Genomic DNA, 14,285 nt, shown 5'->3' on the forward strand with positions numbered 1-14,285 from the left:
AAATAACTGTTAAGATTCACTTGTAAAATTGTTATTGTTTATTCACTTGTAAAAGAAATCAGGTCAAAAGTGTATAACACTAGTATACAGGGTGTTTCAAAACAACACCGACAACGTTTGGGAGGTGATTCCTGACACCAATATTAAACAAAAAGAATAGACCACCCGGGTGCAGAAATCCGTCATTTTGGAGTAATAGCTGCCGAAAACATGAAAAAATGAACTGTAAACGTCCATAGCTCCAAAATTATGGGAGCTACCGGAGTCGGGTCAAGACTTCACTTAGACACTAGCATAATGCTCTTATCCAAATATCCTTGTTTCAGAATTTTGTCTTACTCACGCAACAATTTTTACAGAGATGGTTCGTAAGTACTTCAAATTATTTATATGCCCATAGCGAAACTTCCTCTATAAAAATTGTTGTGTGAGACTACCGCCGGATTTACAAACATATTTTTGGATAACGCACATGCTAGTTCCCGAGTGAAGTATTGACTCGCCTACGGTAGGTCCCTTAGTATCGGAGCTATGGACCTCATAAAATCTTTTTTTATGTTTTCGGCAGCTTATAACTCCGAAATGACGGATTTGTCAACACCCAGGTTGATCTATTCTTTTTGTCTTACCTTGGTGTCAGAATCGCCCCCCAAACGTTGTCAGTGTTGCTTTGAAACACCCTCTTTAATCGATATAATTTCATATACAGTCCTAATTTATACTGTAAGCAGTTGTAAGTGGATGTGTTAATTCAACAGAATGGCACGGCGTTACCCTATTTGTGTTCAATTTTGTTGGATACCTGGTGCTACTTCATCAAATTTTGGAGTAAATTGTTAAAATAGTAGTGGTTAAATCAACTACCTGACATGGTGAATAGTAGTATGAAGTAAGTTCAGTAACACACCTTTGGTGTTGTTTTGGCTACAGAATAGCACGGCGTTATCATATTTATCTTTCATTTTGAAACTTGCCGGTGCTACTTCAACATCATCAAATTTTGGAGTAAATTGTTAAAGTAGTGGTGGTAAAATCAACTACTTGACATGGTGAATGGTAGTACGAATTCAGTTCAGTAACATGCTTTTGGTGTTGTTTTGGCTACAGTCGCCAAACCTGTACGATTTAAAAAATCTTTCTAATTAAATGGCATGGCTACTATGAGGAATAATAAAGTGTGGCGCAAATTATTTATTAAGTGATTAGGAGGAAAGAAAAATAGATGACAAGGAATAGGAACAGAGTAGAATTTAATGTCGCAATCTGGTAACCACAATTCGCGAGTAGAACAAAAGTATCGCGAAATTACCAGCAAAGTAATCAAACTACGTGTCAAATGTTGTTGGCTTACCACTATTTTGAAGTGTAGGAGGCTCTCAATTTAACCCGTTTATATATATGTTGTCAGTATGTTCATGTAAAACTTCGACACAGGTGCACCAATTTCGACGATTCACTTTTGTTTGAAAGAATATATCTCGGTGATCCCGTATAAATTTCTTTAGGGTCTGATTGTAATCTTTGGGGCTAGACTAAGAAACACCTCAACGATTCTGCGCTAACTACGGGAAAGTAACACTTTTATAGGCAACCATACATTGTTAAACGTAATTATAATTGCATAACAGCACAGGGGTTGTACTGCAATGTTTCGGAACACTTTCACAATATATTGTATAGTTTCTGTTGTAAAACAAAATTTCTGTATGTACGTATCTAGAAGAGCTAATAAATACATAAATAATTACAGCATATAAGTAAATATGTTTATCTACATAATACGCATTTGTGACTATGCGGTTAGCATGCAAAACTTTGACGTGGGAAACACAGGTTCAATACCTGGCGGATGCTCATGTGCTTTGAATCCCACATTAGGTTGTAAGTCCACGTCTCATATAGCCTCAATGCTGAAGAGGAGACTAAACTCTAACTAGCTAAGTGATCAAGTTACGCACCATTTAGAACAAAATTAATCCTTGAGTTTTTTTTTCACAATGCCATTCATTCTGTAACATGTCTCGAATTGTTAGATGCTTGTTGTATTGAAGATGCCGGAAAGCAGATTTTGAGCACTGCATTAGAAAGAGTCCTGTCTTCTATGAATACTCTATTGAGACGCAGATTCTAGCATTTTGAGCTCCAACGCCTTCGTTGCGAGAAACCCCGTTTGACTCTAGGTGGGAGCTCATGTGCTTCGAACTTCACGTTAATCTCTAGGTCCACGTCTCATATAGCATTGGTGTTATACTAAAATCAACCAAACCTATAGGTTCTTAGTAATTTGATGGAATCATTAGATCAATAAACCATGGGTGGAACAACCAGATTCTTTGCTCTGTGATTCGAAAGGGTATATTGAAAACTGGGAAGTAGGAAGCTGATATATGATTAGCCTTTCAAAATCCTTGAATCGTGATTAATGTGTACATTTTATACCATGGTAGTTGTCTCTAGGTTTTCTGTTATACATTTTTAACTATGATTGTTGAAAATTATTAAAACGATTAACAAACCTTTCAGTTTAACATCATATGATTATGCCCTTTAGGCTAAGAGAGACGGATGATTAAGGCAAGTGAATGATGATGGAAGAATTGGTGGAATCAGGATGTGGGAGGAAACAGGAGTGCCCCGAGAAAATCCACGGATACGATGTTGTCCACCACAAATTTACTTGGCCGAGGATAGAACTAGAGACCCCAGCACCATAAGTAAACGCTCTACCACTGAGCTACTATGTTACCCCGAGACGATTAACGTGTACTTAATTATTATCTATATATATAAAAGAGAACGTACAAATCCTTTGTTAGCTCATCACGCTAATACGGCTGAACCAATTTCTTTCATTTTTGGGGGGTTATTAAGATTTGGACCCTAGATGGTTTTTATCATATCACTTTAATTTTTAATTACCAGTGTCTTGAGATAATTGACCATTCAAGTGTCCATAACGTAGAAATCCTTTGTTAGCTCATCATAGCTAAATCTAACCGTATTTATATGCAACCCACATGACCGTGTCACTCGGCGGGTTAACATAAATGACAGGCGATATAATGTTAACATTTACTGCAATCTTCTATGGTTTTTATCATATCACTTGAAAGCGAAAAAGTAAAAATTATCTAAGTAACAAAGTTTATTGCGTTCCGGGGTGACCCCAGCGAAGCGGGGTGAACGCTGCTAGTACATTATAAAGTATTTTATTTCTTATTGTCACCTAATGCAATATTTAAGGCATTCTTTCTAACAAAAATAATGTTATCGTTATAGAATGTGGAAAATTAGCATCCCATCTGGCACGTTAAATGCACATTTCGATCGATCGATCTATAAGATACATCGATGTGGATATTTTCTGGACGTTTGGAAAAATATATGTATGTATATCCTCTTTTGTGGGCGAAAAGTGGCCAGATATGTTAACTCTTTTACCACACAAAGACGGTGCTGAGAAATGGCGTTAGAAATCTTGTGGCACTGACACTTGGAATAGACGAGTGGAATGCGAGAGGAGAGATTACAGTATCTACTCCGTTGCAGAAGGAGGAAATACATATGTAATGAAACTGCATTTGGAGCTGACACGTAACAGGAAAAAAATGTGACAAGTAAATGAAATAGGTGTTTCTCTACAGAAGAGCGGGTGGAAGCAGCTTTCGTGGTTCACATTAAGTACTTTTAACACGCTCCCAACTATTTCTTTTTAAAAATAAGTAGCAAGTAACTTAAAGATAATTAAAAGATAACAAAAATTAGAGAGTATGTCAAATAGATTATATAAAGTACAATTTAATAACCTTACAAATATTTTAATTCTTTTCTCTTAGGCTAGATATCAGTTCTTTAACTCCTATAGCAACGGTTCCCACTATGTGTCACAAAAATTAAATTGTAGATAACCTTACAAATACAGCAATTGTTCAGGAATTTCAGTGTCAGTTCCACAGCAATTTTATAAATATATAACGCAATTAAATGCATTATGTTTCTGTTATAATATCAACTGCTATCAAGGTCGCCGATTTCTCTGTAAATTTGGGGAGGGGCATTCAGATGCAGAAGGCATATATTAGGATTTTATGACAAAGGGGCCCACATCCTCCTCGACCCCCCCTCCCCAGGATCGGCGCTTTTGATTGCTATGTCAATTTGTACTTCTCACAATGAGACGTTAAGAATTTGTACTACTCAATATGTTACGGAAGAGCGTATTGATCGATTCAGATTATTAATAGAAATCCAAAACCAGCACCCAGAGCCGTAACTTAGATTTTTCTTGCGGGGGGGGGAAGCATTAATACGCATATTTGGGCTCCCTAGAAAAAGTTGTTTTTCTAATTCCTCGGTCCCCTCTTTCCATTCTTTCCATCTTTCTCTACTCTATGGCCCCCGGAACCTGTGGGCCCTCCCGCACGGCAAGGTCTGCGGGAATGTTAGTTACACTCTTGGACCCTTTCCATACATAACAAATTAAGGGAGCAATATTGACAAATCTCAAAACATTCGAATAAATATTATTTCTAGGGCCCCTAATAGTAGACATTTTTTTTTACTGAAATGGGCCCACTACTAATTTTTGTTTTATTTACGTTTGTGTGCTGTTTTGTTTATGTAATGTAGTAAACCTGTTTGATGCTTCATTAATAATTTCATGTTCGTATCGTATATGGAGTAAGAAAGTTTTGTCCTAAAGTGGGCCCCCTCGAGCAGCCGCCCCTGGGGGTCAGCTGCCCCTCCTGCTCCCCATAAGTTACGGCCCTACCAGGACCTGCCAACAAGCAGAACACTATAATAGGTGCATAATACTGTTAATTATTGACGTGTTAAAGATTGTGTTTTCATAAGTAGGAAAATGATCATCGCTCATTTTATTTTTCCCTGAAAAATCAAGGATTCAATCTGTAGCAGTAATGCGTAATAACGGTACACTGCTATAATGGAAAGGTTAAGTTCAATTCCTCTTTGATGGGAAAAAATGGGCAGTATCTACCTTCTTACTGGAATAATATTTAATAATTTCAATAAACAAATATAACTTATTACATATGAAAACAGTCAATATAAATATACTTCAACAAATTTAACAAATAAATTGTAATTACCTTTCCCAATTTCAAAATGGTTTGTGAACCAATTTTAACATTTATTTCGCCTATAAGTGTCCATTAAATTAATATATAATTTATTTCCCAAAGTCTGTATTTATAAGGTTATAATTTTCTATAGTTCTTCCAAAACCAGGTTAATAATTCGGAAGTTTGAACTTAACTTATATAACCAAAATGGACTTAAAGTGATTAATTCAATTTCCATGCCCACCGTGAAATTCAAAGAGATTTATCCTAAAATGGAAGAAAAAGTAGATTAAAATTTAATACTTATAGTTAACTGTTGAATGTGAAATTTAATTAAAATTTTAACTTTACACAATAGACACTCAAGCTAACAGCTCACAGAACTTTTATAGAGGACTCATAAAACACTGAAGGGATCCGAATCAACATACCTGAAAAAGATAGCCTTCTTCTTCCTCCTACTTGTTCATGTCTTATGACGAGAGCGATGGAGTTATTCAAAAAATTAACACAAGAACAGACGGAAATACTAATATATGTAAACATACGATTACGTACATCTTGTTACATTGATCTATTAAAACAATGTTACTATGAAAATGTCCAATCACCTGTTTCTAATCTTCCTTTATTTTCGAGTAACATGTTACAAATCATATTTATGAGTTCAGCCGAACTCATTCAATCTGGATAAACCTTTACACAGAAGTAGACTTTGATTTCTTATACAAGTATGTGAAATATTAGATTGTGCACCTTTTTGATTCCCGAATGAGTCATATTATTTTTTTTAAAAAAAAAGCATACACGAACTTATCCAGTCATGGATCAATTGATTAAAATTTAGCGTTCCTTTCAGCACCGAGGTTACATGAGACGTGGAACTACAACTTAGCATAGAATAAGAACCACATGAACTCCCACCGGGAATTGAACCCGAGTCTTCCGCCCTAAAGACACGTCCACTATCTATATAGCCACGAGAAAGCTTCTCTCACCGATCGAGATCAAACTTAGCGTGGTGGTAGGAATTGACTCTTATATAAGAGTGTGAAATATTATGTTGTGCAGAATTTTAGTTCCAGAATTATGGATGATCAAATTGAATTAGATATTCAAAAACCGAAAAACATCAACGGAACTCACATGATCGGAGTCAGACTTTGCATGGCAATAGAGTTTGACTTCCTATGACTTTGCATGGCAGTAGAGTTTAACTTTCCCTGACTTTCCATGGCATTAGAGTTTGACTTCCTATGACTTTGCATGCCAGTAGAGTTTAACTTTCCCTGACTTTCCACGCCATTAGAGTTTGACTTCCTATGACTTTGCATTTCAGTAGAGTTTAACTTTCCCTGACTTTCCATGGCATTAGAGTTTGACTTCCTATGACTTTGCATGGCAGTAGTTTAACTTCCCCTGACTTTGCATGCCAGTAGAGTTTGACTTCGCCTATAAGTTTGTGAAATGTTGTGTTATGCTGGCTTTTGGTTCGTGAGCTATGAGCAGTCAAATTTTGAGTCATATTTTTGGAAACAAAAAACTAAAAAAAGAAAAGAAAAGAAAACACACCAAACTCAACCGATCTGGATTATTCTTGGCATAATGATAGACTTTGACGAGCCTTACAAGCTGATATTTTATGTTGTGCAGGATTCTGGTTCGTAAGTTATGCACAATCATATTTCCAAATCGATTCCGTGGATATAAAAGAAACATAAGAAATATTGTTTAAATAACAGTTAAAGGCCAATCCTGGACAGAAAAAAATAAAAATTAAATAAGCGATTTTTTTTTACGATTAAGCGTACTCTTCAGTTGGAAAAAATACATTCTGATAAGTATTTTTAAAATTACATACCCCCAGGGTAATTTAAACGAGCAAGTCGAAAAAATAGATATATGTAGAGATAAATCCAAATAAACGAGTGTGTACTTGGTCATTACTTCTATATAGTGGATTTCATTCGCAAAATCTTAAGTGTAGTAATATTTTCGGCATGTTAATTTTGTACCAGTATGCTATACTGACTCATACCAAACCCAATTCGAGAACTATTATAGCCTTGGTGCCGAAAGTGTGAGTTAAATGTTTAATACACAAAGATGTTGCATATGCAAAATTTGAATCTTACATTACTATACGGACAAAATAGAGAATATTTATTTAATGTAAGGTGTTGTATTGTATTAAAATTGCGCCATTATTGACATACATGAGCGATATAGGATAATATAATGTCACTTTTATAGTACTACACCGAAATTTAAAGATCTGGCAGCACTAGAATTATTTAAGATCATATCACCGCCATTCCTCGGGAAGATATTTCAAAACTACATTGGCGACAGAGTAAAATAGACAAACAAAATACTATATGTAGACATAATTTTACTATTTTGTTAAAGGGTTACTTTAGAAATGTCTTTTAAAACAAGTTTACCTACTTTTTTCAGGATGAAATCGTCTATCTGCCTGGTATCCCTTGTTTCAGTCCTCCTTGCACTTCTTATGACGTCACAACTAGTGATCGCCGTCCCACCTCCACAGTGTAATCCAGAATTTTTGGAAGAGCTTCCACCCCGAGTAAAGAAAATCTGCGCCGCCCTCGCCACGATAGCTGAATTCTCGTCTGCTATGGAACAATATCTGGATGATAAAGGTGAGATCAACAAAGAAAAGATGAGCATAATAACCAATTCGTTTATGTCAAGCATGATAAAGCTATATCATGATCTAGTTTGTTCGTATTTTACATATTTGTGACTATTAAGATTTGTTTGTTGAACATTATGAAGCTTTCTCAATAACATGTATTACGCAATATTCTTCATCAATTTTTTACTTCCCACTTTTTTCCATATCCTTCCTTACTTTATCAGACTTCTATCACACTATAATTCTTCATCCTTTTCACATTTTTCACTTCTTTCCACATACTTCCTTATTTCATCAACGACTTTATCACTCCAAAATTCTTCACCCTCTGTCCATTTTATTATCTTGTTTCAGCATAATTTCTTATTTCATTAACCACTTCTATCACTCCGTCATTGTTCAACCTTTACTCATTTTGTTACCCTTCTCTTTGCATCCATCTTACTTCGTAAACGACTTCCATGAATCCATAATCTTCATCCTTTTTTATATTCTATCCTTCTCCTTTTCATTTATTCTTCCTTACTCCATTAACGGTTTCTATCACTCAATCATTTCTAATACTCAATCATTTCTAATACTCAATCATTTTATTTGCCTTCTTTTCTCACGCTTCCTCATTTCATCAAGAACTTCTATTACTCTCTTTTCCCTCATTTTTTACTTCATTAACGTCTTTTATCACTCCACTATTAGCTCTTCTCCATTGTATTCTTCTTCCAATCACATTCTTTCTTACTCCATGAACGACTTCTTTCACTTCACCATTCTTTATCCTTTCTCTATTTCCTCTTCTTTCCTCATCATTTCTCACTTCATCAACGATTTCAATCATTCCATTGTTTTTCGTCATTTTTCCATTTTATTCCTCATCTTTCCCTATTCGTATGTACTTCAACCTGTTATATGTTCTTTGTGCTTCCTCCTGATAAATTTCCTGCATTATTATGAGCAGGAATTTTTTTAGATAAAGTTTACCAAACAGATCTCTGCTGTGATTGGGAATGACAAATAGTGTTTCCAACGTAATACGTAAAAAAGATCACTACAAGGCACTAAAATGTAAAGTTTTTGTTACTTAAGAGGTTATGAAGAAAATAAACCTAAAAACCTTCTGAGGTCTCAGCAAATTTTCTTTTGTTTACTATTTAATTATTCAAACTATTTTCCTTAAAACACTAGCTGAGGCCGCTGCTCTTTCTTCTAAGTATAGTTATTTAAGATGCTAATACACTCACTGCATTTCTTTTTCTCGAAATTGTCCACATTACTCAAAATCTTTCCAATTTAGCTCTGAAGGGTTTTATTTTCTATTGAAAGCAGTATCAATTTTAGTGTTTATTAGCTTGATGCATTCACTTACATGATGTAAAATTTGTTAAGTATTAATAATGTTAAGGACTACTATCCACTTCCAATGATCGTAGTACGAACATGCAATTCATACATCACTCTTCATTAATAGCCACTCTTCACGCTTTGCATTAGTAACAGCGTCCTGTCCCTTTTCTCCTGTCCTTCTATGGTCAACATGGTCCTTTTAGTTTTCGTGGTTATGTTGGGTAGTAGAAGATAATACGCTGTAGAAGATAATACACTGAATGACACGCTGTATGAAAGAGTAGAAAATAATACGTCATCCAAGATTGCAACATATACTTCAATAGAAGAGAGAGAACGATACGCAACAGAGCTTCGCCTGCAACATTCAATTTACGTTTTCTCAGGGATGACGACGACTATCGTAGCAAGGAGTGACATGAGAGGAATGTGATTGTAGAACAGGCGTATGTATTAGTAGTAAAACAGCGTTTGTAAAAAAAAAAAAAAAAACGCGAGAACTGGAGTAGGCATTTGTAGAAAGTAGTATTATGGTTAGTAGAATAGAGCTTAGAGAAACTAACGCGATAGCTAATAGAATAGGCGTCGGTAGAAGGCTACGTAATGATCAGTAGAGCAAGCGTTTGTAGAAGACAGACCGACGACCAGTTGAATAGGCGTTTTTAGACGACGCAATGATGATCAGTAAACGAGTCTTTTGCAGACGACTGCGCGATGACCTGTAGAATAGACGTTTGTAGGAGGCTACGGGATAATTTCTACATCTCGATAAAGATTGCTTGTTCAAAATGAAATGAAATGAAATCTTTCAGTTTCCGGCTAGGCTAAAGGAGACGGTGACGATGAGAAATGAATGAAATAGTGGAATGAAGAAAGTGGGAGGAAATGGGAGAACCCCGAGAAAACGCACGCACACGGTGTTTGTCCACCACAAAGTTCACTTGGTGGGAGCGGGAATTGAACCAGGGACCCCGCACACCAGAAGTGAACGCTCTACCATTGAGCCACCGCGGCCCGTTGGAAAGTACTGAAATTTGGATAAATGATTATGAGTGAAAACTTAATCGAATAATGTTCATGATACAAGAAACGAGAGCATTTTACTAAACTGCACTGCTATAGTGTTAATATGTATCAAAACAGTTCTCAATGCTCATATTTATTGTTTAGAGTACGTACAGTGTTTTTACCTGTTTTGCTAAGGAAAAATATGGTAAAATAAATTACAAATTAAATTATAAGTAATGTTCCTGAAAAAAATAAGAAAAGACGGGAGTAGTCGAGAGATGAGGCAAGCTAAAAGAAAGTTGATCAAAGAGTAAAATTTGCCTCGGCAGTTAGAAAAAGACATGAGGTCAAAGAAAGTAATCAAATGAACTTCTAGCAATACTCAGATACCGACGCTGGCAGAAGTATGACATGTGCAATGTAATTAATATGTATCAAGAAGAATAGATCCACTTTCTTTAAGCAATACTAGAACAGTTTAGGCTGGAATAAAATAGATTTGAGTAAAATGCTGACAGTGATACTATAATTCAATCAGTTGACTAGATCATTGGTAGATTTGGAAATTAGCTACAATTAAACTTATGCTAACAAGCTATTACAGAATGGTGGAGAGGACAGTAGCCAAAAATGAATTATCTTAAATAATCTGAAGTAAATACGTGTCAATACAATGTTGGTTGGTTGATTTAGAATTATCATCCCATTTTAGCACTGAGGCTACATGATACGTGCGGTACAGTTTAACGTGGGATCCGATGTAAATAAACTCCCATCGGGAATTGAGTTCGCATCTCCCTCGCCAAGCGTTCTTCCCATATAATCAATACACTGTTGTATCAGGTTGTAATAAGTTCTCTATAATTTCAGTATAATAGACTTCAAATAGTTATGTTAAAGCTTTATGTATCGCTGAAGGAAAGTGGAGCTATTACTTTCCAAATAAGTCCTCGCCTCTGATGTATCGGATCCCGGATTCTCGGCTCTCAGTGGAGAATCTTTAAAATTTGAACGCATTACAGTGGTTCGGATACCATTCCAGGCTCGTAGCCAACCCAAAAAATTAGGAGGGCGGCGGTAGAAATTAAGGGGGCCGACCCAACCCTAGCATATCATTTACAAGCCCACCGTAAAAATTTTAGCAGGTCAGTAAATATTTAGGAAGGGTCCGGCCCCCTAGCCCGCCGTGGATACGGACTTGTTCCACCCTGAACTGTAGGTGTACGTTTCATATAGGCTCAGTGCTGAAAAATGCTAAACTCCAACTGACCTTTCTAAATTCGCATATCAAGATGCTTGTTTTTAAATAGATGTTTTTAAAGAAAAATATGTAGATCACTTTTTGAAAAATCGACTCTTACATGAACTTATGTCTCAACTAAATTTCTGTAACACGTTCATATTTCCATTTTTTAAAAGGGTGGCCCCTTTTTGTTAGAATTTGTAGCCTATCTTATCCCGTTTGAAAGCAAATATATATATATAAAAAACATGTTTAGACTATATGTTAATCAGTGTATTTATATTTTAAAATATTATTAATTAAAATTGCCTACATTTTATATTTGCATTAATAGGTAAAATACTCGAATATTCTTTTTCTTCGATGATCCAAACTGGAAAGAAATTAAAGACGCTTGCTTGTAAAATTTGTAAACTCTATTTGAGATTCTCAACCATAGTATGATACGCCAAACAGACCTGAATTTTATTTTTCTTCTCTGTCTTTTTTGAACTGATGTCCAATTTGAAAGAAACAAGAGCAGACATCGAAGACCATAGTTCGAGAACGCTGATGAAGACTAGTATTTCAATCCTTATCGTCAATTATATCTTCTTCTTCTCTTTCTTATTCGTTTTATTTTATCTTTAATACAATTTCTTCTCAAATAATTACGTAGCCAACTCCTTTATATATTTTAATACAGTAAAGGCCCGATTATACGCGAGTGCCGCGAAGTTTTCCTAATTCCTACTGCAGTCGCGTTAAATTATTTTTTATGAGTAGTCGCTGCGGACTGACGCATGCAAATAAGTACTGTATGCTCGAAAACATAAAAATAACTTGCATTGTAAAAATCAATATTTCTGACAATAGTGCACTTTTGGAAGTGCAATTCTAGTCTGATAAGGATTGTGTTGATTTTGAGTTTTAACGTCCCTTTCAGCAGCGAGATTATATGAGACGGTGGCTACTGAATGCCGTCGAATGCAAACCACATGACTTTCCGCCGGGAATCGACCCGAAGTTTCCCACGCCAAAGGCGCGTACGCGAACCGCTTAGCCACGAACGAGCTCGTATTCTGATAAGGAGAAGCCGATTGTTGTAAGGAATGAAAAACGGGAACTGACTGATAAGAGTGATTTGCGTGGTAGTAAAATTACATTCATTGTTCATTGCAGAGTGAGAGTTCGCAGGCCACTAGTGGAGGGTTAATTACGAATCTAATATAATAATAATAATAATAATAATAATAATAATAATAATAATAATAATAATAATAATAATAATAATAATACAGAATTACTGACAGGTTTACAGTACAGTATTTTTTTCCTGTTTACTGTTCTTTATTTTAGTGATTTAGACGTAAAGCAAAGGTATTTTAAAGTTTTATTATGTTTTTATATACTAAAACAGTTTTTATGCTGAAATTTTTTCATGTTTGCGCGTCAGTCTTTGTGTGGGTTATCCGCGATTTTCGCTATCTACGGTACCCTTGCCACCCAATCCGCAGTTTATCGTGGCTCTACTATATTTCCGATATCGTTCTTATTTCCTTATTGCTTTCTAACGCTTTGTCATTTTTTTCACCATCCAAGTACTTTCCTCCATTTCCTAATACTTTTACAGAAAAAGTTAGCACCAGTGTTTAGCACTAAAGCTCTTAACAGCCACTGAAAACCCAAGGTATACAGCTATAGCTACTTGTACAGAGACAGAAACACCACACCAAATAAAGTACAAACCATAAAAACGTTAGAAAATCTTTACAATTTATGAAACCTTCTAGATGTTATGTGTACATTTTAATTTACCATCGGTTAAACTTGGTAATGCTTGAAATACTTTTATATTTTTAGCTTTAGCATATTTTCTTATGAATTAATTTCATTGCAGTTCTTGCTCTTCTTACAGTCATGAGAGAAAATGCTCCTCTGGTGGACAACGGAGTCAAGAGGCAGGACGTTGATCATGTATTCTTGAGGTTTGGCCGCCGCCGCTAGAGGTCACCTGCATTGCAGGAAGAAAAATTGTGGACATGGACTTCTGTTTAAATAAATCATCTGTTTTCCTAACTGTTTCTCGTGGTTTAATTTTTTCTAACAGAGGAAAAACCAACACGCTTTATGTCTTCATTGGACATTATTCCCTATGAATATCACAGTGTATTTGGATGTACTACATTGAAATATATCTCGTAAATCTATATTTATTTCCTATTCATACAGAATGTAACCTACATCTATTTCTATTGTAAAGCAAATTTTACTGGTCCTGCTTTACATGTGAATAAAGGAAGGACCAAGCGCAAATCAGAATGAAATATACAGTAACAAAACAGCCCTGAAATTAATTTTATATGTTTCTGTATGTTTTTAAAAATGCAAGGCAAATGTGGAAGATTTATCTTCTGTTTGCGCAAAAAAAAAATCTTTCTGAAAATCTCTTTTTTCAATCTTCTTTTGTTTCAATGTAGCTAAGTCGTATATTGCTAGAGCATCTAAGTCGAAATTTAAACATCACTAACTATTAGTACTATATTGTACATTTTTAATTCTATAAAAAAGACTGCAATAAATTTTTTGAGAAATTAAAAGAGATTTTCAGAAAGACGTGAACGTTCTTCACCGAAAACAGTATTATTAAAGTAATTTCTCAATGAAATCATATTGCTTTGTGCGGGTACATAATTATGATACAAATGAGATTGCCAAAGATGTATTATAGTTTGATGAGCATAAATAAAGTTCCAACCATTATTTTTCTTCAATTCATCGTATTAAATTATCAATTTCCTATCAGATGAACTTAACGGTGTTCGATATTAGCGCCATCTTTGTATTTTAATTCCATTCGTTCTTCTTGGAAATGATCAGAAATTTTAATGATTTCTTCTTCAAGTCTAGCTAAATATTTCTTGAATTGTCAATGTATTTGCATTTTACGAGGAGTGTCCAATAAGTTATC

General features: G+C 35.2%; 1 protein-coding gene across 1 annotated transcript in view; it reads left to right on the forward strand.

Annotated features, from left to right (window-relative positions):
• Positions 1–13,526, forward strand: part of Ms (neuropeptide receptor myosuppressin) — a 284,596-nt gene extending 271,070 nt beyond the window's left edge. The window contains exons 2-3 of the mRNA XM_081752408.1: positions 7,542–7,747; positions 13,233–13,526. Coding sequence (XP_081608534.1) covers positions 7,543–7,747; positions 13,233–13,321 — 294 coding nt within the window. The 5' untranslated portion in view covers position 7,542 and the 3' untranslated portion in view covers positions 13,322–13,526. The remainder of the gene's footprint in view (positions 1–7,541; positions 7,748–13,232) is intronic.
• Positions 13,527–14,285: the final 759 nt, after the last annotated feature.

The sequence above is a fragment of the Thermobia domestica genome, chromosome 3 (genome assembly GCF_964235325.1).
Source record: "Thermobia domestica chromosome 3, izTheDome1.hap1.1, whole genome shotgun sequence".
Lineage (NCBI taxonomy): Eukaryota > Metazoa > Arthropoda > Insecta > Zygentoma > Lepismatidae > Thermobia > Thermobia domestica.